Genomic DNA, 25988 nt, shown 5'->3' on the forward strand with positions numbered 1-25988 from the left:
GTTGTTTGTGGGAAAGGTAACGGCTTTAGGGGTGGGCTTTTGTGTGGTTGGGGTAGGGAGGAGGGGGGCGTTGTTTGAGTTTTTGTGGTAATAGGGTTGGTTGTGTTTGTGGTTGGGATTGAAGGGAGCTTTGTGTTGTTTGGAGGGTGTGTGGTGAAGGGAGGATTCGTGAAGCATGGTGATCTTCGCAGCTCCGGCGACGGAGGAGACCTCAAACTGTCTAGTGTGGAGTGATAGATGACGGTTCAGGTTGGCTAAGAAGATGCTTAGGGTGTGAGCCTCTGGGAGGATGAGTCACATTCTAGCGGTCTCGAACTTGTCGAGTAACTCAACCACCGAGTCAGAGCCTTGTTTCAACTCGACCAACTCAGCCAGTGGGTCGTCGTAGAGCTCGCTGAAACGGCCGGAGATGGCCACGACATACTCAGTCCTTGAAGGGAAGATCCCATAACGTGTACTCATATAGTTATGGTGCCATTGGGTGGCTTTACCGGTGAGGTGCATCGACGCTAAGCGAACCTTGAGCTCTGCTGCGGTGGCGTCGATGTCGAAGAACTGCTCGCAGTTGGAAATCCAATCGCAGAGGTTTGTGCCATCAAAAGATGAGAACTTTATCTTTGAGAGGCGAGAGGCTAAGCCGTTGTGAGGTGGTGGGGTTCGGTCGGGGCGTTGGTCGGAGTAACCGGTGGTATCGGGAGGGTCGAGGGGTTGGTTAGGGTTGTTGTTTGAGATGGGGGTGGGTGGGTGAGACGGGCATGGGTCCATCGGGGCTTTTCCGACGGCTTGGAGAGGGGAAATGGTGTTGAACATCATCGCCTCAAGTCTGTCAAAACGGGAGTTGAGGGAGTCGTGCTGGGTTTTGACCTCCGCTGCGAGGAGGGTGTGGAGAGAGCGCATTTCGTCAACCTGTTCGGTCAGAGAACGTTCCTAGAGCCGTGTTTCCACCATTGCAGCGCCGAGAATCGAGAGACTTCTGATACCAATGTAACAGTAAGGTTAGAACCGAGTGACCAAATTTCAATCTAGAGCTCACCAAGAACTTAAGAAAGGAGAAATCAAGACAAGAAAATGATCTAAAAGAGGGATCACCTTGAAGAAAAAGTTCTGAGGGATAAATGTGCTAACTTTGTAGCTTTCCGAGAGAGAGATAAGATAGAGATGACAGAAATTGTTTTCTGATTATTTTCTGAAAGCTGTAGTCAGCTGGTACATAAAGGGGATCACAAACGGTCACATATGACCTATTTGCTGATTCCACAAAAGACAAGAACGAATGCGACAAACAAGTTTATTTGAACCAATGAAATTTAAAATAAAGTATAACGGTTTGATGTGAACCTGTCAGACAAAGTTCTTATCATCTTCTGCAAAAAGTTTATTTTACTCTCAACTTTCTGCTCTGTGACAGTGATCTGATGTCATTGTCGATATAAATTATTTGATTTATTGGTTATACAGAACGAATCTCGATCTTGATGGCTTATTTTATTACATCATCAGTCACCAAACTCGATGTGGCAGGAGATAAGATAAGATGCTTAAACTAATTTGAAAAGATCATATAATTAATAGGAAACATTTTTATCTTTTCCCGAAAGTGAGAAATAAAGTTTTATCTTCTTTTACGTGAGGTCAAGATTCTCTGGCTGTTAATATATAACGAGAGACACGGACAAAGGCAATGACTTTCTTTACCCTAAGTTAGTAGAGTAGAGCGTTTGATTTCAAAGCAGTATTCTGTAATGGAGGTGATCCACGCATGGTCTGCTCCAAGATCACTCAGCACATCTCTCATGTACTCCTTTGCTCAGGTACTTTTCTTCTTCTTGCTTCACTGAGAGAAGACTTTGAGTATTCCTGCAGTTATAGTTGTTTGGTTTCTCTCTGAATCTATGATGATGAAAATAAAACTAACATTTGATTCACTGAAAAAACATTTTTGTGGGTGTGAGTTGTAACTTGAAAAGATGTTTTTTGGTTTGTATGACTCAGAGAGATGACACTGAAGTGCTGGACGAGCCATTATACGCTGCATATCTTAAATCTACAGGTGCTGATAGGCCATACAGAGATGAGCTTCTCTCTAAGATGGTATGTCAGTAATTGATTTATGTTACAGTGCATTAAGGCAATGCTTAGTCTACTCATTATGAGGAGAAATCAAACATAATTGTAGGAGTGTGATGGAGAAAAGGTGGTGAAGGACATCATTTATGGTCCAGGAAACAAGAAGTATAGGTTCTGTAAGGTTTAGACTCCGATCTAGAGACTTCAGTTTCGTCACTGTGTTTGGGATAACATTGTGATTCTGTTTTGTGTTTCTGCCTCTTCTGTGTACAGCATATATCGAAACAGCGACTTCTTGGTTTGCCAAGTGAGCTAATGAGCAAAGGGAAGCACTTTATCTTGATACGCAATCCCCTTAACATATTGGTTAGCTTTATCAAACTCTATTCTTCTGAACTGGTTTATCTTTTAAATGTTTGAGATGTTTCTTCTCATTGTTACTTGTTTTTGTTTGAAATTTTTATTGCAGCCTTCCTTTGAGAAGGTGCACCCTTTATCATTTGCCGAACTGGGATTGGGAGAGTTAGTATCGATATACAGCGATCTCTGTCAGATGGGAACACCACCAGCAATCGTCGATGCAGATGAGCTTCAGCAAGATCCCGAGGTTTCATTGCTGTATTAAGAAAATGTTCACAAGAAACTCAGTTCTCTTATGTAAGAAGATGCTTACTTTCTGCAGGCTACGTTACGCGGTCTGTGCAATGACTTGGAGATACCGTTTCAAGCCTCTATGCTTAAGTAAAACTCTTTAGCTTTCACTTGTATCTGACTGTGAACAGCAGGACAATGACATATTGTTTGTGTGTTCTTGAAGATGGGAGGCTGGTCCAATACCAGAAGATGGACTATGGGCTTCATGGTGGTACAAAACTCTTCACAAATCAACAGGGTTTTCGTCTCCTAGCAACTATCCTCATGTACTGGTTTGAGTTTAGTACAACTATTAAAGATCGTGGAACTCAAAAACATCATTCAAACTAAAATTGTCTGTTTTCTATTGTTTTCTCAGACATTCCCTTTGAAGCATTACGATTTGCTGGAGCAATGTTTACCGCTATACAACATCCTCAGGCGCCACGTGAAGCATAAGTCATCTCTCTTGACCAGCACCTTAACTCCTCCCAGTCTTCCAGTTCCTGAAAACGCTAAGCTTTTCGCTTGGGTTGGTGATGAGATTGTGCCACGTGAGATGGCGAAGGTGCTTGCTTGAACCATATACATAGAGCTCTGTTTGTTTTTTGAAACTCTGATGTTTCTTTATTCTTGTTTGAAGGTTTCTGTTTTTGACTCGGTCGTGCAAGGCGGTGACTCTGTATGGGAAGGTCTTAGGATATACAAAGGGAAAGTGTTCAAGCTTGAAGAACATCTAGATCGGTAAGAACCAAGTCAGAATAAAAAGTAAAACATTTCTTATTAATATGTTGAAAGTATTGGATATAGGTTGTTTGATTCAGCAAAGGCTCTGGCTTTCAACAATGTCCCGACCCGGGAGGAGGTAAAAGAAGCCATCTTCAGAACTCTCATAACCAATGGGATGTTTGACAATACACATATAAGACTGTCTCTTACTCGAGGCAAAAAGGTATTATTGCTTACACCTTTTACCAAGTTCAAAGTTATTTATATGTTTTCATTTTAAACTCAAACAAGCTACGATGACTTTCTTCAGGTCACTTCTGGAATGAGCCCTGCATTTAACCGTTACGGTTGTACTCTGATTGGTAAAAGTTTCAGATTTGTCTCTTGCAAGCATACAACTTGAATATGGTTTTGGCATGAAACTTTGTTTGTATGATCGTTTTTTCTTCAAAAATAATGCAGTCCTGGCCGAGTGGAAGCCTCCAGTATATGACAACGATGGTGGAATTGTGCTGGTGACTGCAACTACACGCCGCAATTCACCCAATGTATAAGTCTCATAAATTGTTTACTGTCCATTGTTGTTTATTCTCATCTTCTTTCTTCTCTTGTTTTTTTCAGAATTTGGATTCTAAGATTCACCACAACAACCTCCTCAACAACATACTCGCAAAGGTTTTCATCTTTTTCCTCCCGCATCAAGTTTTGATTTGTGATCTTGTGTCATCATTGGATGATGCTTTCTTTTTCATAATGACACAGATTGAAAGCAACAATGCCAACGTGGATGATGCAATCATGCTTGACAAGGATGGCTTTGTGTCTGAAACCAATGCAACCAACATTGTAAGATCCTCATTCAAAATATTTTATTCTCTAGAAAAGCTTACTTAATGGTGGGAGGGGTTCAACCAACGTTTTGATGCAGTTCATGGTGAAGAAAGGCCGAGTTCTCACTCCCCGTGCAGATTATTGTCTCCCAGGCATCACCCGAGCTACTGTTAAGAGAGAAGAAGATTTTTACCATTTCTTAACATATCTCAGTGACTATACAACATTACCAAACTCATCACCATCTCATCAATGTATAGGTCATGGAACTGGTGGTGAAAGAGAACTTCATCTTAGAAGAACGAAACATCAGCTTGTCTGAATTCCATACAGCTGATGAGGTTTCCTCATCTTTTTCCCTTTATCTTAGAATATCTTAAAATGATCCAGTAAAGATTTAAATTTCAAGTTCAACTATATATCAATCTTTTTTTCAGGTATGGACGACAGGAACTATGGGAGAACTTAGCCCGGTACACAACACAATCTCTAGTTCAATGCTATTATTGAATGTAGTGATTTTCAAAACATTGGAAGCAAAACGTTTTACAACACTTTAGTGGCTTGTTTCATGACATTTATGAATTTGAGGTAATTGTTCTTAGGTTGTGAAAATTGATGGGAGAGTGATCGGGGGAGGAAAGGTAGGACCAGTGACAAGAAGATTGCAAAGCGCTTACAAGAAACTGACGGATGATTCTGGCGTCCCAATACCTACTTACCAAAAGAACGTTGACACATCATGTGTTTGATCAATAGAACACACAAGGTAACTTACGTTGCTAAATGGTGTTAATTTCTATAATATTGGTTATATGAATCGCACGCTTATGTTTCAATCAAACGTCATTTGTTTCACAAGAATGATAATCTTTGACTCAAAAATAACGGTATAATGGTAACACTAAAAATTAAATTTTTAGGTCAACAAACAAACAAATAATTAGAATGTAAACGAAATTAGTAAGGTGAGCCAAACTCAAAGTTAATGTAAACCAAAAAAGAGTCCTAGTCTACTTATTAAACGATCATACGAGATCTTCTTCTTTGTAACATAGTTAGTTACGTTTTCTTGTTCCCATAAATTTATTTTTCCTTTTTCAACCATGGTGCAAAAATTAAAATTGTGTGTGCTAGATTGATATTTGGAAAACCCAAAAACGGTGGAGGAGAGTTTGGCTGACCGAGATAACAAGATCGGGCAAGATCGAGGCTTATCAAAGGCTTGAGAAATCGAAGCTTATGTGACCAACATTTGAATCGAGACAGGTCTAACATATGGAACCCTAATCTATATTTTTATTTTTCATTTTGGGGAAAAGTAATGTTTTATGTTTTATTTTTATCGAGATATAATAGAGGAATGGGTTTTGCGTTTTTTCTTTTCTGTTTTAAATTTGTTATTGAAATATATTATTATATATAAATGGCATTCTGAATTATGTGTGGAAAGTTAGAGTTAGTTCTTTTCTCTTTATTAGAAAGCTAACTTATTGTCCATTTTCTTCTTTTCCTGGTCATTTTGTCAAACATCTTCTTTTGTCTCTCGATTCCAAATAATTTTGTCCAAATGTTCTGACGTCTTTCTTTTTAATATTTTGTCGGCTTTAGGTTCAGATGTATGGCTTTCCCACTGAAAATGAGACAGTTATGTCTCTTAGTTCAATCTTCTAACTAGGTCTCTTCGAATATTATACTTTTTGGTATCTTGAAATCTGGTTCAAAAGATTCCTAGAAAAAGTATATTATGGATCAGCAATCTATATAATCTGTTCTCCAATTCTAAAAGTATTCTTCAAGTAAATAGTTTTGGGATATTATTATTCAATGAGTCAGACTACAAGATGTGGTAGACGAATCTAACAAGGACAAATGTTGCAGACGTGCTATTGTCTGTTAATCTATCGGATATGTGCAATCTAATTGTGAGGTACTTTAACAACAACTGAAGCAACTCAAATGGAATATTGTGGCAGAGCTTTGATCACCCGACAAACATTTTACTTCCAGGAATGATACTTGGATATGATCTTGGAATAGAGTACATGATCCTTAAGTTTCTCTTTTGGCCTCATAGAAGAATGTGCCAAAACTTAAGGATCGGAGGTACTTCATTCCATGATTATATCATTCCTAGAAGTAAACGTATGTTAGGTGACCAAGGCTCTACCTTAAGATCATGTTTGAGTTGCTTCGGTTGTTGTTAGAGTAGCTCACAATTAGATTGCACATATTTGATACATTATCATACAACGCTGTGTTTGCAGCAACAGTCCTTGTTAGATTTGTCTGCCACGTCTTGTAGTCCGACTCATTGAATAATAAGATCTCATAACTACTTATTTGAAGAATACCTTTAGAACATGAGAGAGGACTACCTAGATTTTCAATCCATAATATTCTTCCTGGGAATCTTCTGAGCCAGATTCCCAGATACCAAAAATATGATATTTTAAGAGACCGAGTTCAAAGATCGAACGAGGGAACATAACTATCTCACTTTTTTCCGAAAGCCACACATTTGAGTTTAAAGTCGACGGAATAATAATAGTTAAGAAAGAAAAACGTCGAGACATTTCTTTGGATGCAATTATTCAGAATCAAGAGACAAAAGAAGATGTTTGACAAAATGACCAGAAACAAAATGACCAGAAAAAAAATTCATTTTTTAATAAAGAGAAAAGTATTAACTCTGACTTTCCACGCATATTCAGAAAATACAATTTATACATAATAGTATATATCAATAACAAATTAAAAAGAAATAGAAAACACATAAAGCTCATTCATTCCTCTACTATACCCTGATAAAAACAATACAGAAATATTACCTTTCTCATAAAGGAAAAAAAAAATATCTTAGGGTTCCACAAGTTAGACTTGTCTCGATTCAAATGTTGGTAACAAAAGCTTCGGTGAGTCTTGACGATTCTCGATCTCGCCCGTTCTTGTTATCTCCGTCGGTCAAACTCTCCTTCACGGTTTTTGGTTTTTCCAAATATCCATCTAGCACTCACAATTTCAATTTTTGCACCATGTCCGAAAAAGAAAAAAATTATGGGAATAAGAAAACATAATTATTTTACAAAGAAGAAGATTTCATATGATGGTTTAATAAGTAGATTGGTTTAAATTAACTATTAGTTTGGTTTACTTAACTAATCTCGATTTCATTCTAATTAGTTGCTTGTTGATGACAAAAAAAAATATATTATTTGTTAGGACCACTATTTAGAGTCGTTAAATTTACATGTACTGTAAACCCACTTTTTGGGGGAGGTAAAATATTAAGATAATAAAACCACATTTGAGTTAGTGATCACGGTAGAGATATGAAGCTTCGATGGCTAAGAGCTTTCTAGAAGGATGTAAATATCAAAGGTGGCTAAGACAAGTAAAGGGAAAGCATTTTTGAAAATTTGTTTATTTTCGTTATCATGTTTAAAGTTAATGGCTTCCTTTCTTGTGGGAATACAAATGTAAAGCTTGTTGCTATCTGCTGATGCAGCTTATCAAGCTTTTTACAAGCCAATTTGATAAATCTCCAAGAGATATAAAAAATAATGGATGAAACTTGCGGGTGAAAGGGTACATACAAAGAATACGAAAATGAGCACAAAGACCATGTCAAACTCTCCAAAGTCACCACCGAAGTGTTAATGACTTTCACCGCCACCTCAATTTGTTACACATTTGTTGATGATATATTTATAAATATAGATAAACAGATCTTTTACATATTTAAAAAATATATTCTAGTGATTTTTTTTCACTCAATGAAGTCAATATACAAAATAAAGATGGAAATCGTAGAACCATGCATTGATTTATTGAATTTGCAAGATTGGTAGGAGAGATGAGGGTAAAATGACGAACTTGTCCCTGCAGTGTACATATACAACTAGAAGATTGATAGAAAATAGTTTCGCGAAAAACTATGGCCCAATATTATGTCAGTATATTGTCTGAGCAGTGTTTTTTGCAAAAGAAAACAAACAATTCAAACCTAAACAAAGGGGCAGCGGAAATGCACGGTCCTTCAATTTTTAATGGGACATAAGAAATTAAAAATGAATTTTGTTTTTGCTAGGCTATGAATTGTTGGTAAATATATCTAGTTATTGACAGGGTTACAAAGCAAGTGTTGTTGATAAACAAATTTTTAGGTTCAGTTATGATGAACAAACATTAGAAGTTCGATAACATTCATAATGATAGATAGAAGTTTAGTTTAGTTTATTACAAAAGAGGAAAAATTCTGATTAGTTAACTTTTAAGAATTTAAATCAAACCAAATTAATTTATTGACAATGGAGTAATACTTGGTGGATTCAGGTTGCTTTCTGGTAACAAATTTGCTAGCTATGTGAAGATAAAGTTCTTGAGACTCAATTATATATGTAATACATAGATAATCCGGCTTTTGATAATAGTAACGAGAAGGTTGTATTTGTATGAATGCATAATATAATCAGATAACATATCATATATTCGAGTTGAAGTAATAAAAGAGATAGAATAATTGTATATGTGAGTATAACCGTGTATTACAAAGTTAATCATGGATACAACATGTAATATTATGCATTAAGATATGTGTGTAACCGGTTATTTTGCTTTAAAACCGGGTCTATATCAAGATATACTTAAATTGTAGCCAGATATGTTTTACTGGAAAGGTACTCATTGGCAGCGTGAGTACACGCGCGTGCTTGGAAGAGAATAGTGAAGGGGGAGATGGTGATCGCAACTGCTATATTTTTCGTTTAAGGCAAGAACAATCAGCAAGAAACCTTAATCACAACCACCATCAAAACTCAACATCCTCCGCCGTTCTTGCTATCTTCATTGTTGTCACCGTCGGTCATATTCTCCAATGTTAAGCCATTGTTGTCACTGTCGGTCATAAAGATTAAAAACCTGATATATTAAAAACCGTTAACCAGATATAAACGTTTATAACCTGATACATTCACTTCATCGAATGGCTTTTAGTATCTAGATTATTTTACGAAACCGGATTTGCCTAGTTGTAACCAGTTTTATAATTATCTATCTGGTTGGAATATTATAGGAAGTATGTAAACACTGTTTTCTCACATTTGAATTCATAAATGAATCATCGTGGATGGGTTTAGTTGGATCACAAGCAGTCTTGGATGGCCAGAGGAGAGCTGAAGACACTTTTGTGGGGTTGGGAAACTCTACTCAATCTCTTAATTTGACATTGGGTGTCCTAACATTGAACCTATAAGCCTAGGTGGATCATAACAAATACCTTAACTTTCTTGAGCAAATCACAACCAATCATATAATGGTAAAATTCACTTCTACTTCCTGTCCAAAGCCGAAATTAATCAACAAAACTTAGCATTGAAGTGATATTTTCAAAAGAAAAGAGGCAAACTTTTCAAACCTGAGGAGATGAAGAAATAGCTGATTGGGTCGTTACTCTCAATACCTTGTCTTAAACCCAGAAACTCTAAAGCCTTATAGCCAGAAACCCGAACCAATCTCTCTATGAGTTTCCAATCAAATAAACTGTCATCAACAACTAAAACATGAAACTTCCAATCCGCTGCTGCAATACCCATTGCAGAAAAAGAACTGAAGATCTAATCAACGAACCCATATGTAAAGGGTCTGACTTTTTTTTTCTTTTTCTTCACTAGAAAGACTCAATTTTTTTTTGTTGGGATTGTTGCTATTTGAATATCTCTTCACGATGTGAGGAAGACACCATCTCGAGATCCAAGAGATAACTATCTTTAGGGGAGAATAAAAGTTTTTAAAAAATAGAAAAATGAGATGAGGTTTTTATTTTCTCTGTTTTTTGCACTTGAGTGATAATAATGTTTGTTTCAATTTCTGTTTAATTATTTCAAAAGCTGCTTGGAGGATAAAGGTAGGAGTTTTGTCAGACCTATGTCCGAGAGCTTCAATAGGGTTATTGTTGGGATTATGGAAAATGTACAGTCGCATAGCCATTTAGCTAATTATACTTCTTATTTTTGTTATCTAATGCAAATTCCCTTTTTTTTTTTTGTGTTCTTTTGGTCAAAAACCTATTTTAAGATTTTTAAGAAATTTGCCTTTTTTATTTCATAAAAACTCTTCTTAAAACTTTGCTTCGTTAATTTTATCATTTTTTAAATTTTAATAGTTAAGATTTCAGAATTTTTTTTTATGTTTTAAAAACTAGATATATTACGATATGACAAAAAAAACTATTGACATAAGAGATGGTCTTAAAAATACATAAACATACATAAACGGATGCTTTTAAGTTTAACGGACTTTTTTTTTTAAGTTAAAAAAAAAAAAGGTTTAACGGACTTAAAAATAAAAGAGTCTAAATGGGCATGTGTGTAAACAAACATAAATTACAGGGTTTAAAGGGGCATAACTTTAATGGACATGTGGTCAAAACGAACCCATTACTTATTAATATTATGCGGACTAACTATTTCAAGTCATGAAAAGTTATGCAAGTAAAACCACGTAGAGTTAGTTTAACAAAACATATAAGAAGAGGAGATGATGACATTCTATAAGAAGCTGAGACTTTTCAAGTCATGAAATTTTTTTTTTTTTTTTGATCAAACAAGTCATGAAAAGTTATGTAAGTAAAACCACGTAGAGTTAGCTTCATTGTGTACGGTGTGATGTGATTCTGTAAATAACACAAATTTTATTGTTTATCACAAAGAAAGTATATTATTGTTCTCTAATTTATGGAATATATTGAAAACATATATTGGTGGAACTGAAACTGTCTGTTATACTAATAGAAAAAGGTTTGTTTTTTTTGAACTCTAGAAAATAGTTTGGTTTAAAATGGTTAAGAATGGCAAAATGGTCTATTTATAGAACACGCTAGTGTACCTTAGATGTGTGATGCACAAGTAGGTTTGTGCATCAGACTTGCGAAATGGGTAGAAGGCAAAAGTTTATATTCATGTGCGGTGTTCTGTGTCCACAGACATCGTGCAATAGTTCCCTTCAGCATAGTTAGAACTTGCAACATGGATGAGGAATGAGCCTATCCTTACTATTTGGCCACAATATTCTGGACGCGCCACATTAGTTTGCTTGATAATATATCAAATTTTTTATCTTTTTTTTTTTTTTTTGCTAAATGGTAAATATTCATTAGTTAAAATGAAACTACAAAGTTGCATAAGTCCCCAAAAAAAATGTAAAAAAACTTATGGAACTGACCGGTAGAATTAAAATCTGAAACAAATTTTAAAAACTACAATTTCTGATCAACTTCCGCCAAGGCGGGTAGGAAAACCGACGACGCCATTTAGCACGAACCCTAGTCTCCCAACGACGCTTCCAGGTACGAACCCTAGACTCCCGACGACGCTTTGAATACAAACCGAAAGACCGGAAAGACTCACCATACGAACCCAGCAGAGACTGACGACACCCATCCTTAGCACGAACCCAACAGAAACCGACGACGCTTCACGACACGAACCCAGCGAATTCCTAAGACAATACTACCAAAGATCTGAAAAGCGAGCAGGTAACCGAACCCGTCACTACCAAGGGCAAAAGGGAAAGCGGGTTGAATAGCGGCAGCTACTCCACAAAATGTAGCACTTTGACACACCGGGACCGAGCAGTCCGCAACCACCAGAGACTCAGGGGCTGTTTGTTTCACCATTTGCCATCTCCATCCAAATGATTCATTTGTATGATCTATTCAAATGATCCATTCAGATTTTTGTGATTGTTTGTTTGTCCATCCACATAGTTCATCTAGATGAATCATCTAAATGGATCTTATGTTTGTTTCTTTATTTTCATTTCCATTCAAATGAGTTTAGTAAAGAAATTACCAAAATATCCTTGTGTTGATTTAATCATATGTTTAATATTAATTTTAACTATATTACATTTAATTATTTAGTTTAATATATTTACATTAGAATTATTTCAAAATTAACGAGTTTTCTTTTTGCGGTTTGGACGGGAAAACAAGTTTTTTTGGTTTTAGAGAGAAAACATCTTTTTTATGTTTTGGCGGAAAATAATATTTTTCGGTTCTGGCGGGAAAACGATATTTTTCGGTTTTGGCGGGAAAATACAAATTTTTGGTTTTGGCGAGAAAACAAGTTTTTGCGGTTTTGGCGAGAAAACACGTTTTTGGGGAGAAAACACGTTTTTGCGGTTTTGGAGGAAACCACGTTTTTGCGATTTTGGCGGGAAAACGCATTTTTGCGATTTTGGAGGGAAAACGCGTTTTTGCGGTTTTGGCGGGAAAACACGTTTTTGCGGTTTTGGCGGGAAAACGCATTTTTTGTGTTTTTGGAGGAAAACACATTTTTGCGATTTTGGCGGGAAAACATGCTTTTGCGGTTTAGGCGGGAAAACGCGTTTTTACGGTTTTGGTAGGAAAACGCGTTTTTGCGGTTTTGGCGGGAAAACGAGTTTTTGCGGTTTTGGCGGGAAAACGAGTTTTTGCGGGAAAACGAGTTTTTGCGGTTTTGGCGGGAAACGAGTTTTGCGGTTTTGGTGGGAAAACACATTTTGGCGGAAATACATTTTTACGATTTTCGCGGGAAAACGAGATTTTTCGGCTTTGACGGGAAAATACAAATTTTCGGTTTTGGCGGGAAAACACATTTTTTGGTTTTGGCGGGAAAACACATATTTTGGTTTTGGCGGAAAAACACGTTTTTGCAATTTTGGCGGGAAAATTTGGTTTGCGACTTTGGCGGGAAAACGTATTTTTGTGTTTTGACGGAAAAATGTATTTTGGGGTGTTGGTGTGAAAACATTTTTTTTGTGATTTTGGCATGAAAACATGTTTTCGGTTTTTGCGGAAAAACACGTTTTTGCAATTTTGACGGGAAAATATTTTTTTGCAATTTTAGCGGGAAAATGCATTTTGGGGTTTTGGCGTAAAAAAGTAGTTTTTAGCACGGGAATAATTGTTTTTGTAGTTTTGTCAGTTTTCGTTTGTGACAAAAATGATATTATGTTTAGGTTTGTAATTTGTGAATTACATTAGGGGTATAATAGACATTATACCATTTTGAATGAATCATCTCCATTCAAATGATCCAAATTGGTTCAGCTGAATGGACTTTAAAATTAAGCCTAAATTTCTAAAAGTCATCCGGATCCATCTGAATGAGTTGCACTTTTAGTGCCTAAACAAACGAAACCCTCATCTTCATCCAAATGGCTCATCCATATGGAGAAACAAACAGGCCCTCACTCTAGTGCTGGGATGTTGGAAACTACTCGTCAGGCCACCGAGACCAGACCAAACCGAATGATACACCAGTATAGAACAGGTCTCCTCAGGAACCGTCACTGAGAACCAGTGACAAGATCGATCGAGACAGGAGATTAGCTTGCACGAGCAAAGCTATAACTCCATAAGACGTGACTAAAGCGCAGCTCAGAAACGGTGAGCCTCCGCGAAAGAATCAACCGTGAGAGTGTGACGGGAGAGCCATGACCGGAGAAGATCAAGGCGGAAGCATCTCTGTCACGGCAGGATAACATAGCCATAGACGAATCATCACCGACACCATGCATTGAACAACACGCGCCGTCGTCAAAGCGGAGGAGCCGACACACGACGAATCCTACACCTTGGACGCGCCTTTGTGGATTAACCACCCAGAAACCACCTGAACGGTAGCCACACGAGCCTCCTCCGACGAGACGCCAAGCGAAGGAATGCATCACGCGCCACCGCTCCACTCCGTCTAACTCCGATGAAATAAACACGACGATGAAGAAGATCCGGTACGGAGGAGTCTCCACACGAGAGCACGCGCCACCAAACGCCAAGATTTGTCGTAGATCTAAAGTGAAAAATAACCAGACAAATCTTGACCCAAAAGCCGACTAGCTTCACTCTGCCTCCGAGACGCACCTCACCGGAATTCCAGAGATTGACGACCCTCTCAGTCCAAGCTCCCTCATGAGAAGGAGGCGGAGAAGAGATAGTCAACAATGGACCAGAACACACGAGTCATATCGGTACACCGGAAGGGGAGGAGCGGCTAGCAAAAAAGGAAAAGTGAGAGAGGGGAGGAGAAGTCACTCTGACGTCGGCGATGAGCCGAACGCCGGAGGAGAACAGCGACTGTCTTTGTTTTGCAGGCTTTAGAGAGAGGAGAGAGGTTCTCGAAAATATGTCCAATTCAAAAACTTAATGTGTATTCAATATTTTCTTTGTAAATTTTTTACCTTTTCAAACTCGTTTGCTCGATAAGATTTCAATTTTTTCATATTTATGTTTTTGAACAATTTTTTCTTTTTAAAAAATATTTCTGAATTTGTAAGATATCTTTCTGAATTTGAGTTATATGTAAATTTAGAAAAATCTTCATCAATAGGCATAATATCTTTCCAAATTTAGGAAAAATATTTTGTGATAATTTTTTTTTTTTTTGCTAAATTGTAAATATCATATAAATGGAAAGAGATTTGCAAAGTAAGATCTTAGTTTGACACATCTTGGCAAAAAGAAAGGAAAAAAACAAGATGGATCAACAGCATCCAACACCATGGACAAATTCATCACCTATCGAATCCAAAGAATCATAAGTGAGCTAAATACTTTTATCGATCTCCTAGAAGAGATGATGTTCTTCGTCACCCTGTCAATATCCCTGAATACGTTTGCAGCAGGCATAGAGGCGTTGTTATGAATCAGGTTGTTCCTCTGTTTCCAAAGATGGAACACAACCGCTTGAGAAGCCAGCTTCCGCAGCAGAAGGTTCGTCCTAGATTGGGCAGCTAGAATCCAAGATAAAAGCTCATCCCAGTCTGCAATTTTCCGGTGAGAACTACTGCATCTACTGAAGACTAAAAACAAACTTCGAAGCTATACTGGCATGAAATGAGCAGATGGTCCCTGGTTTCAGGCATTGCGTTACAGAAGGGGCACATAATGGGTATAGAAAGACCCCATGACACCAGTCTAGCTCTTGTTGGTAATCTGTCATAGTTAGCTACCCACATCGTGAAAGCGTGCTTCGGGACAGCTCCTTTGAACCACACAATGTCGTGCCAGGGTTGAATCGGCTGTCTCGGTCGTAGCACCTCCCAGGTGGCCTGTTAGTTAAAAACATTCATCGGAGAATCAGCAGCTTTCCATTCAAAGCAATCATCAATATCATTAGGTAACGGAAGAGGTAAAGTAGTTAAATAAGAGTGAAGTTCCACTTCCTGATCAGATCTAGGGTGAGGGAGTGACCAGTTAGCGCCATTTTGTGATAATATTATTTAAAATATTTTGTTATCTCGTTATACTATAAATATATTTCAATAGTCTTCCAAGTTTTCAAGTCTATCACTAATAAATACACAAATAACTAAAGTTAAGGAGAAAAAAAAAAAAACAAAACAAGTGTGGTTAAATCAACTTCTTCGCTTGTTGTTGCCATCATCTTTCTGATGATGTTTTCTTTAGGTATGCTGCCATCATCTTTCTGTTGATGTTTTCTTTAGGTATGCATTCATTTTAAAATTTATTTATAAGTATACTAGGTTTATTAACAAATCAATATAATCTAAAGTTCAAATTACTATACACATATCCCAACAGCTGTAGATTTTTAATACGTTGTGGTGTTAGTTTATGGTATACACTACCTTTCCACTTTCTGATGCAATATTCAAAGATGTTCATGTTCTCCTATATTAAAGATTAGTTTTCTAATTTATTTTTAAAATACCAAATATGTTGAGTTTTTAGACTATTGTATCACTTAAGCCTTAAAATAGTTTGTTACCTAAATTTTAAATGAAAACGATTTTGTTTAATACAGTTGATGAAAATATGGGATGTGAAGTGGATTATGGCTCATGCAAGGAGATAGGAAACTGTGAAGTTATGTGTATGGTTAAATTTGGATCAGCTGCAACTGGTTTCTGTGCCGGCGGCTATGAAACTGGAAGATGTCTTTGTGATTTTCCGGGCCCTTGTATCGGCCGATAAGAAAAAACTGTATTTTGAACTTTAATTTTGAACTTATACATTCAAGCTGTATTTTGAACTTATACATTCAAGCTGTATTTTGAACTTTAATTTTATTTTTATGGATAAGAAAAAACTTAATTTGAATGTCAAAAATTGTGGGTTCTATTTCTTTCATAATATTTTGTTTCTAAAATGTTAAGAATGGAATCTTTAGTATTAAGTATTAAGGGTGAACGATCTAAATCCCGACAACTTTCATATAGCATCAGATATCCAACAAACTATGACCTCGTGCTATTTCCTTCTGAATTTGAAATTGTAAATTTATTTCTTCCTAAATTAATAATTCGGGACTTGATAACCCATAGACCATGATTTTTTTTTTCCGAAACACCGACCATGATTTTTATTGGTTTACTGTTAACCAACCATTTTAAACAAGCTTAACCAATCAAAACCTTTTATTTATTTTTAAAATTGATTCATAAAAAAGTTCAATCAACAAAATGATTTCCATAAAATAAAATAGATTCATCAACATGTGTGTATGTATCACAATCTCTAACACCTACTCTTCTCCATCCTCCCTCCGCAATCACCCGATTAACCTCAACCCTTCTACACGCCTTCCAACTCCACTCCTCGCACATCTCTCCCTTTTAATGCCAGATCCAACAGAGGTCGTAACAGTATGTGAGAGAGACAAAAACGGCAGAGATTAGGGATGTGAGAGATGGGTCGAAGTCGGAATGTGATTTGAGAGAGTGGCGAGACTGGTATAAAGCTCGTAGAGTTTTGTTCTCATGCCATTTGACGTTGAAGAATTTGATTAAGTGTGAGAGTGAAATCAATAAACGATATTGCTTCAATTGCTCTCTTGATGCTTGTCTTCGGTTAACGGGTTCGACAAGAGAGAGAAAGAGTTTGTCTGGGAATAAATTTTGATGAATCAATTATATGGTTTAAGTAACGGTATTGAGATTGAAGGAGATGTATTGATGTTCATGAATCATTTTTTTTCTGGGAATTTTTTTTTTGATTAATTTTTTTTGATTAATCAATTTTTTAAATTAAAATATAATTTTTATTGGTTAAACTGGTTTAAATTGGTTGGTTAACAGTAAACCAATAAAAATCATGGTCTATAGCTTATCAAGTCTCGAATTATTAATTGAGGGAAAAATAAATTTGAAGGAAATTGAGAAGGTTATCAAGTCTCGAATTGTTAATTCAGGGAGAAATAAATTTATAACTTCAAATTTAGATTAAAGAAGGAAAACAGAATTGACATATCATTTAGGGTATAACTAGATTAAGATCCGCGCCTTGCGCGGAATAAACATTATATATATAAATTATTTTATGTATTATATGTTCTTACATATTATGAAATAATAAATATATATTGAATCATTAAAAGTCAGTAACTACTACATATATAATTAAATTGGTGCGAACGTATAAATCAATTTTATTAATCCAAACAATTTTTTAAAAAATTTGATAGGATATGTAATTAAATTTAAATGATATTAACATACATAGTATATTTTTAATATTTTAAATGATGCTTTCTACTCATATATTTTTTTGATCATATGTATCTTTAATAGCAAAAACTTTAAATTAATGATAACACAATTTTCATTGTGCGATTAATAATTATAGTAATTTATAATTTAAAATTTTTTATCAATGTTAGTTCAAAACTTTTATCAAAAAAAATTATTCAAAGTAAATTTTGAAATTAAAATATTTATTTATTCAATATGGTTTATAGTTTAATTTAGAATGATATATATACATATATATTTTAAATCTTAATGATTAATTAAATTAAACTTTTATTTATATGATTTTGTAATCATTTGTATTTTGTCATAACAAAAATTTTAAACCATGGATCGCAAAATTTGAATGTGAGACTTTTAACAGTTTTAGTAATTTATAGTCGTTTTTTAAAATTCAAAATATAACATATAAAGAAAAATCTAAATTTTTATAATATGGTTATTGTGATTTTTTTTAAATTATTTTAATAGTTTAAAATTAAACAAATTTGATAGAAGATACATTATTTTTTTATAAGATCTTTATTATTCAAAATCATTAATTGTCATATATACTTTAGCCACATTAGGCAATTTTGTAATCTTTATTTAAGGAAATAATAAATGACATTAGTAATGAATTTATGATTAGTTTAATAAAAAGCTTATTATATAATTAGATGGACCAACATATTTCTCTAATAATTCTAAGAATCATTCTAGTGATGACACGTGGCTACAAAAATAAGTTGTAATGTTTCACAAATAATATATTGGGGATTACTTTGTTAGGTATGAAGATAACTTCTCACTCAAGTCACTATTTAATGATGTACAAGATCGATTACACACTAACAGATTACAAGATAGCTTGAAGCTTGATTCAATCCACACTCTCATGGCGAGTGTATCTTGAATCACCGATCTCATATAGATCGGGTCTAGACTCATATATATGTCTAACCAATTACAACATCAAGCATGATCCTAAACATCTCTCAAGCTTCCCTTTTATACTTCTTCTTCTTTATATTTCATAGATCTAACGGCAAAGCCTCTCACCCATCTAGAGTCTTCCCCTTGCTCTAATGGTTCCACGTCATCCTCAGCACTTGCCACGTCACAAACTGATTGATGATGCCTATCATACTTATCATGAGGACTAACTATTTAAAGTCATGAAAAATCATGCAAGTAAAACCACATAGAGTTAGCTGGTCACAATATACTATGAAGCTTCGATGGCTAAGAACTTTCTAGAAGGATGTCAATATCAAAGTAAACCTACGAATGAATAGTGTTTAAGATTAGTGAAGGGAACGCATTTTTGAAAGTTTGGTTAATTCATTATCATGTTTAAATCTGCTGGTCTTCCCTTCTTGTGAACTAAACAAATGTCAGTAAACTTGTTCTAATGGAGCTTTTTCATACTAAATCCAATTAATAAAAAAATGGTCATACAAAAGGTTAGAAGAGTTTTTTTTTTTTTGAATATCGGGTAAGAAGAGTATTAGAGCACATGCAACGCTGAGTCTCCAATGTTTTTTTTTTTTATTAATTTTTTTTCTTTTTTCGTCTAATTAAAAAAAAAATTAATTGTACGCCGTCACGTGTCGTGGGGTCTGCGACACAGTAACGAAACTCAGCTGAGATCAATCTTTAGCTTGAGAGTTTTCGGCTCCGATCCGACACGAAAACCAAAAAATCAATTTTTTGATATTTTTTTTTAAGGATTTCTCCTATGGACCCTGCATTGCATGTGATTTTAATGATCATATATTATATAAAAGGAATCATATTTTCATATATTATATGGTCAAACATTCCAAAAAGTGTTATGACTTTACAACTGGAAGGTTCTCTCTGCTCACGTGTCACATTTGCTGATTATCCATAACTGGTTCCACAACCCTCTTGAGTCGATCCTCGTCTCTATTTCCCCAAGTCCTCAACTTTCGAAGTAATATCTCTCTATAAACTTCACATTCTTCTCCTCTTATGTGGTAAATGTAATAGTAAGTAAACTGTGCTTTTGGGATTTTCAGAAGCATGAAGAGTTTCTTACCGTTGACCAGAAAGCAAAACGCTTTACCAGCTCTTGTCCTGTTTCTACTATTATCCGTATCAGAGCTAGCTTCAAGTCAACCCGCACAACACAGCCACAGGCTAGCTCTCACAATAAATTTGGTCATTTTTTGTGTAATCGCCATTCTCTTAATCTTGGCATTCCTCTCCGACTGCATCCGCCGCTGCAACGAAGCAGTCAACGGCAGCGCTGACCCTTCCGTAGGAGGAGCGAGGGGAGAGACTAACGCGACAGTTGCGCGTGGTATCGACGCGTCGATGATCGATACGTTCCCGACTTTCGTCTATTCGGAAGTGAAGACACAGAAGATCGGGAACGGTGCGTTGGAGTGTGCTATCTGTCTGAACGAGTTTGGGGACGATGAAACGCTGCGTTTGCTACCTAAATGCGACCACGTGTTCCATGCTCACTGCATCGGTGCATGGCTACAGGGTCACGTGACTTGTCCCGTTTGCCGCACGAATCTAGCTTATAGCCAGCAGCAGATGGCTGAACCTGTCGAACGGGAAGTAATAACCGAAACGGATATCGAGTCCCAACAAACTGTGATTCCTGAAACGGCAGTGGAGCAAGGAGAGAATGTTGCACGTGTCAAGTTCTCAAGGTCACACACGACGGGACATTCGGTGGTGTTACCTGGAGAATGTACCGACCGGTTTACGCTAAGGTTACCGGATGATTTAAGAAATAAGCTAATGGCGAGTGGGAAAATGACCCGGTCGAAGAGTCTTTTGATTCTACCAAGGAGTACTGGTAAACCGGTTGACCGGTCACTGGATCGATGGGACCAGTGGTTATTCATCAAAACACCGCCGTTTATGTGGCGGAGCCGGGACGATGGTTCTATTAGACGAGGTCGTGGTGCTAGCATTTAAGCAAATTCAGTCACCGGTGGACTTTTCTTAGAAACACGTCGTGTTTGTGGAGGAGTACGCCGGTTCCTTAGCCGAGAGTTGAAGTTAATAAGGACAGTGAAGGAACATCATCGGTTCAAATTCAACGTACCAAGACAATTGGTTTAAGTTTGTTTGGTTGTCGGTTTAGCTGGCTAGAATTTTAAGGCAGCAAGTGTTAAAATATAAAATAGAATTGATAGAATAAAAATGAATGAATTGTAGAAAAACAGAATAAATCCATCTCATTTATTTTTCAACAAGGTTGTAGAAAATTATCTTTTTAGATTTTGTTTGGTTTTAAAAAGAACTTGCCAAATCTATATATATAATAGCAAACGAAAATTTTGATCTGCTGACATCATTTTTTTTATATAAAAAAAAAAATTTCAATCTAATGGACAGAACTTTTTGTTTTTATGACTAAAGGATATAAAATTGTCTTGCCTATGTCATCAAGGAAATCGTTTTTGCCAACTCCTCTCCGAATGGTTTGGTTACCTATGGAACAACGCAACCCATATAGAGAAAAAAGCTTGTCTTTTCATAGGCGTCATACATAATAGAAATGGAAGAAACCTAAAGTCACTATTATTATTGTTTAAAAGGAATGATTGAGATTTCACACTTTTTAATCCAAGGGTTGACCATTTGTTTTGACAAAAACATAAAACCACGCTAGGGAAAGGAAGTACCTTTTCATATTTTATATTAATTTTATTTTTAAAACAGAGAATGGTTGAGATTAGAATACCTTTAATCCAAGGGTTGTGTCGAGACATACCTTTTGTTTTGACAAAAACAAAAAAAAGACGCTTATGTCGGTAGTGAAGCATTGTGTCCATTAATGGAGTTGTGACTCTTGGTTCGCATCTCTTCATGCGTTTATATATATTTGATAATCAGTTTACAATTTCTCTTATGATTCCTGATTTCTGGTTTCTATTCAATCTCTTCCTTCCTCCATGTTGACATCGGCCTGCCCATACGTTAAAATCTCTCTTCTTCTCCCTTCCAGTGAAGTCATAGCCACAATATTGGCTTGTTGATCACTGTTACCAATATGAGCTTTCAATTAATCTCAGTTGCAGCTGCAATGGCAGCGCACTTCTACAAGACGTCAAAAGCGCTGACGATAGGTTCGGGCATACGCTCGCGGTCACCACCGACTTCAAAGTTCTGCAGCGTCTCTGCGTCTGGGCTTCCCAAAATATGACACAGAAACAACAACGATAATTAATACTGATAAGACATACTGGAAAATAGTCAAGACGTTATGGTGAAAAAAAAAGATCCCGTACTTATCGGAACGAACTTGGATCGGCCCGAAGGTGTCCCTCTCTTCCCTAAACGACATGGAATAAGATCCCATATTCCCATAGCAGTGGCATAACGCAGCGTCGCCGCAGCAATTCCTCTGGAGAGCTGTCCTGACGCGACATAAATCGCCATGGGTATTTCTGCTATAGTACCACAAGAGAAGAGTTCATCAGACTATGCATTTCTCAAATCAGAAAAACGCGACGACTTAAAAAACATGTAAACGTACCTTGGGAGACGAAGGTGGAGAGTTGCGTGATGGACGACGGATCACGTTGCAGATGATAGGGTAAACAAAACGCAAATTATAATAATCGAAAACGATTCAGCGAACCAACTTGGTTGGTCGAATTTTGAAAAGTATTGGGGGAGTTCTTATCATATGTAATAATAGTATAAGATTATATACGTATTCAACAATACAACAAAACTAAAACAAATAAAAAGAGTTTACGAGAGTGATGCATGAGAATATGAGATTATGTATGCATTTTGAGGAATAATATTTTTGTCAAACATGATGGAGTGGATCTATATAATAATATATGTGAAATTCCAGTTATGGTGGCAGTGAACATGGGAAAATAATGTTTCAAAATTATTATAATGAACGAAGTGAATAATATTTCTATGATTTTTTTTGTTTTATTTGTAAAACACGATTTATAGTTTCATATCTTCTATTTTATTGTAGGACTACCTTTAAAAATATACATACAATACAAGTAGTATTTATTTGCTATAGTTTTAATTGCTTTTAAGAATTAAGTACATATTTTAAAAAATAGTAACCATAATTAGATTGGTCATATAGAACGTGTTGATACGTTGATAAAAAAAGAATGTGATGATATGGTTATGGATATGGAAAAATCTGAAGCAATTGTGAAACAAACTTATCAGTAGACATTGTCTAAGTAATCTGGTTACAATTTAAGTAATAAATAAATTTCAGTTGTTAAAAAAAAAGTTTGTTTAAGTCTATTATTTTTTACTGTACATAAATATATTTAAGAAACTGATTATTTCAGCAAATTGTAATAGTTATATTATTTAATAATTGTTATTTAAATAGATTCAAGAAACAAGGATATGACACAATCGAACATAGGTAGTAGTGAAACATTATATAGATTTTTTTTATTAAAGTTAAAAACATATTGATTGTGTTTTATTATTTCAATTTATTTTGGCATGTTTATAATTACTAACTTTATGATTTATAATAGCTTTAATATTTGTTAAATAGATAAGGAGACAATGAACAAAAATAATAATCGGCCAAAACAACTAATGTGATGCGGTAATTGTAATGCTTTAAAATGACATGCAGAAAGTACTGAAAAGATCGATTAAAGAAACGTTCATTATTTACAATTTGTTGTAAACAAATTCACGTTAAATTATCCAAGATTCACGAGCCTCATGTGGTGTTGAATATCAGTGATGTGATCGTTCACTTAGGAAAACTATTAGAATTTTTTTTTTTTTTTAATTTTCTATATGTTCTGTGAGTACATATTAAAATTATACAATACTAAATTTTGGTGGTCTTTTTTGCTTTAATGTTCATTGGTGAAAATTGTCATAGTATTGTTCACTTTTACCAATTGATGGTAAAGATACAACTGTATATATTTGACATATCTAATAAAATATTTTTAGAAAAAAAATTTCAATCATGAATCGAGAAGGAAAAGACTCAATAGATACTCAAATTTTATCCTCTCTAATAAAAATTATTGATGAAAATAATGTACTAGCAAAAATATTTGGAAAGTTAGAGATAAGTATGAAAGTGGTGGTAGCTTTTCAACGGTTGTGAGTTTTCATCTTTTCTTTTCTATAACTAATGCTAATTATAATCTATATATAATAGCAATCTGTTTTTTCAAACCTCTGACGTCATTGTTTTTTTTATAGGAAGCAAAATAAAGATTTAAAGGTGGAGTTTGTTTTGAATATATAATCTAACAGATAAAGTTTTGTTTAAGACACCGGGAGAATTGCCAAGTGTAACTCAAAACTTGGAGTCAAACCCAAAACAATACCTCAATTTGGGTCAAAGGCAAAGATAACCTAAAAGGCTATTGAAATTACAACTATCCCCTTGTGACAAAACAAAAAAACGGAATTTTTTTTACGTTTCTACCCCTCGCAAGTCGTCTGTTTAGACGACTTGAAAATAAGTCGTCCAGACGACTTAACTGAAAGTCGTCTGTTTAGACGACTTGAAAATAAGTCGTCCAGACGACTTAACTGAAAGTCGTCTGGACAGTTAGTCTTAAACATAATTTAAAAATTTTGTAAAAAATATTTTGATAAGTGAAAAATGGGAATTATGTAATTAACATATGTCTTAGGAGGTATAAATTAAGATATAACAAATTTCAATTGTTTTCAGCATAGATGAGTGAAAGTAGTGAGTCATGATATTCTTTAGTTTATGTTTCATCAACATATGTTGTAGTATTGTATGTGTTCTTAGGGTTAGATTTTGGAAAGCATTAAAACCGTTTTTGAAAATTTTTAAAATTACTTATGCGTGTTCATTTCTGTGTATAGTAAACACTATTTAAGTATAATTTGATTTTATAACGTGGTTAGTTAGTTAATCTAGTCATTTTAGTTTAGGGGTTCATTTTAGGGTCTAGGACGACTTAATATTTTGTCGTCTGAAAACAGACGACTAAATATTAAGTCGTCTGTTGTACATTATCAGCCATAATAAGTCGTCTTAACCGGACCAAACCTTAAAGTTTACCAATGTACTTTTAAAGCTAACCGGATTATTTACCCAATATATAAGGTGATTTTTTTTTTTTTTTCATTTTTCGCGAAATTCAGAAACCCTAACAGTTCTCTCTCAAAGGCGATTTCGAATTCCCACGATTTCCGAACAAACCATCGTTCTCAACGTCGGCTATCTATCTCACTTCATTCTCACCGTTGTCGCCGCAGCTTCTTCTAACCCTAGCGCCGCCGATTCCTCTAAACCCTAGCGCCGCCGCTTCCACTATTTCCGAACAAACCGTCGCCCTCGCCACCGTGGTCACCAACGTTCTCACCGCCGCTTCCTCTAAACACTAGCGCCACCGCTTCTTCTAAACCCTAGCGCCGCCGCTTCTTCTCTGTAAACCTTAGCGCCGTTTCTCTGTAAACCCTAACGCCGGTAAGTCATCAATCTCGAGGAAAAGATGAACATAAAATGTTGTCTCTATCAATTTACTCATTCTCACCGTTTCACGTTTATTTTTTTTCAGATCTATAACCGCAATGACGAGTACTCCAACTCCTTCTGCGACTAATCAGGTCCGCTTTGTACTGGAAGACTTGTAAGTAATTTAAGTCGTCTGGAAAGTCTTCCAACTGGACGACTTAGTAGATGACTTAAATATAAGTCGTCCATTTGGAAGACTTTCCAGACGACTTTCCAGTTGGACGACTTTCCAGACGACTTAATTATAAGTCGTCTACTAAGTCGTCTGGACTTCTATTGTTGTCTTTGATTATTTTACAGACAAAAAGGATGGATATTCCATAACTCCCCCGTAGGTTATACACATCAGGGGAAGAGCCAGAAGCCCACAATAGCATTTCGTATCATACGGATAACAACAAGTTGCATACTGCTCTTAGGGAAGCTCTTAATGATGACGAATTTGAAGAGTTGAAGGAGTCGAGTTTGGGAGTTTTCATCAAGTTCAAGGAGCAGGGATTTGGTTGGGCTTCAAGGCTGGTTCACTACATGCTCAGTTTCAAGCTGGACATTAAGAAGAAGTATGAGATGTGGTCTCTCGTTGGTCCAGAACCTTTGAGGTTTTCACTGTTAGAGTTTGAAAACCTCAGTGGTCTAAACTGCGAGTACATCGAGGACCTTGAGACACCAAAATGTGACGTTACCCAAGAGATGGTTTCTT

General features: G+C 35.7%; 2 protein-coding genes and 1 pseudogene across 6 annotated transcripts; 2 read left to right on the plus strand and 1 right to left on the minus strand.

Annotated features, from left to right (window-relative positions):
* Nucleotides 1–1561: 1561 nt before the first annotated feature.
* On the plus strand, nt 1562–5702 carry LOC106411371 (branched-chain-amino-acid aminotransferase-like protein 2). Of its 2 annotated transcripts, XM_048761907.1 has the most exons (19): nt 1562–1811; nt 1993–2091; nt 2177–2248; nt 2341–2433; nt 2537–2674; nt 2750–2808; nt 2885–2987; nt 3080–3268; nt 3344–3444; nt 3511–3652; nt 3740–3791; nt 3892–3977; nt 4051–4104; nt 4192–4275; nt 4358–4429; nt 4521–4601; nt 4698–4733; nt 4866–5029; nt 5398–5702. In XM_048761907.1, exons 1-18 carry the CDS (start codon nt 1743–1745, stop codon nt 5010–5012), a joined length of 1677 nt encoding a protein of 558 aa, XP_048617864.1. In that variant the 5' UTR covers nt 1562–1742; the 3' UTR covers nt 5013–5029; nt 5398–5702. The 2 variants fall into 2 exon arrangements, with proteins under 2 accessions (XP_048617864.1, XP_048617865.1); XM_048761908.1 differs by lacking the exon at nt 2177–2248.
* Nucleotides 5703–8762: 3060 nt separating this feature from the next.
* Nucleotides 8763–10340, minus strand: LOC106352162 (two-component response regulator ARR9-like). 4 transcript variants are annotated; one of them, XR_007325783.1, is made up of 3 exons: nt 9677–10340; nt 9361–9597; nt 8763–9156 (listed from the first exon to the last, which is right to left on the minus strand). XR_007325783.1 is itself a non-coding variant. In XM_048761910.1 (3 exons), the coding sequence occupies exons 1-3, from the start codon at nt 9852–9854 to the stop codon at nt 9154–9156; spliced, it is 240 nt and encodes a 79-aa protein (XP_048617867.1). In that variant the 5' UTR covers nt 9855–10335; the 3' UTR covers nt 8763–9153. The 4 variants fall into 4 exon arrangements, 2 of the variants coding, with proteins under 2 accessions (XP_048617867.1, XP_013647288.2); XR_001271533.3 differs by having other exon boundaries at nt 8763–9180; nt 9677–10299; XM_048761910.1 differs by having other exon boundaries at nt 9539–9597; nt 9677–10335.
* Nucleotides 10341–19682: 9342 nt separating this feature from the next.
* Nucleotides 19683–23498, plus strand: LOC106408763 (annotated as a pseudogene).
* The last annotated feature ends 2490 nt before the right edge of the window (nt 23499–25988 follow it).

This window comes from Brassica napus, chromosome C7 (assembly GCF_020379485.1).
Source record: "Brassica napus cultivar Da-Ae chromosome C7, Da-Ae, whole genome shotgun sequence".
NCBI lineage: Eukaryota > Viridiplantae > Streptophyta > Magnoliopsida > Brassicales > Brassicaceae > Brassica > Brassica napus.

Coding starts and splice junctions, on each gene's coding strand:
- LOC106411371 (XM_048761907.1), top strand. CDS start 1,743: ATGGAGGTGATCCACGCATGGTCTGCTCCAAGATCACTCAGCACATCT. Junction 4,276..4,357: donor AAACCAATGCAACCAACATT/GTAAGATCCTCA, acceptor GTTTTGATGCAG/TTCATGGTGAAGAAAGGCCG. Junction 4,602..4,697: donor AATTCCATACAGCTGATGAG/GTTTCCTCATCT, acceptor TCTTTTTTTCAG/GTATGGACGACAGGAACTAT.
- LOC106352162 (XM_013791834.3), bottom strand. CDS start 9,854: ATGGGTATTGCAGCAGCGGATTGGAAGTTTCATGTTTTAGTTGTTGAT. Junction 9,598..9,676: donor CTATTTCTTCATCTCCTCAG/GTTTGAAAAGTT, acceptor GGCTTTGGACAG/GAAGTAGAAGTGAATTTTAC. Junction 9,181..9,538: donor ATTTGCTCAAGAAAGTTAAG/GTATTTGTTATG, acceptor TTAATATATCAG/GTTTTTAATCTTTATGACCG.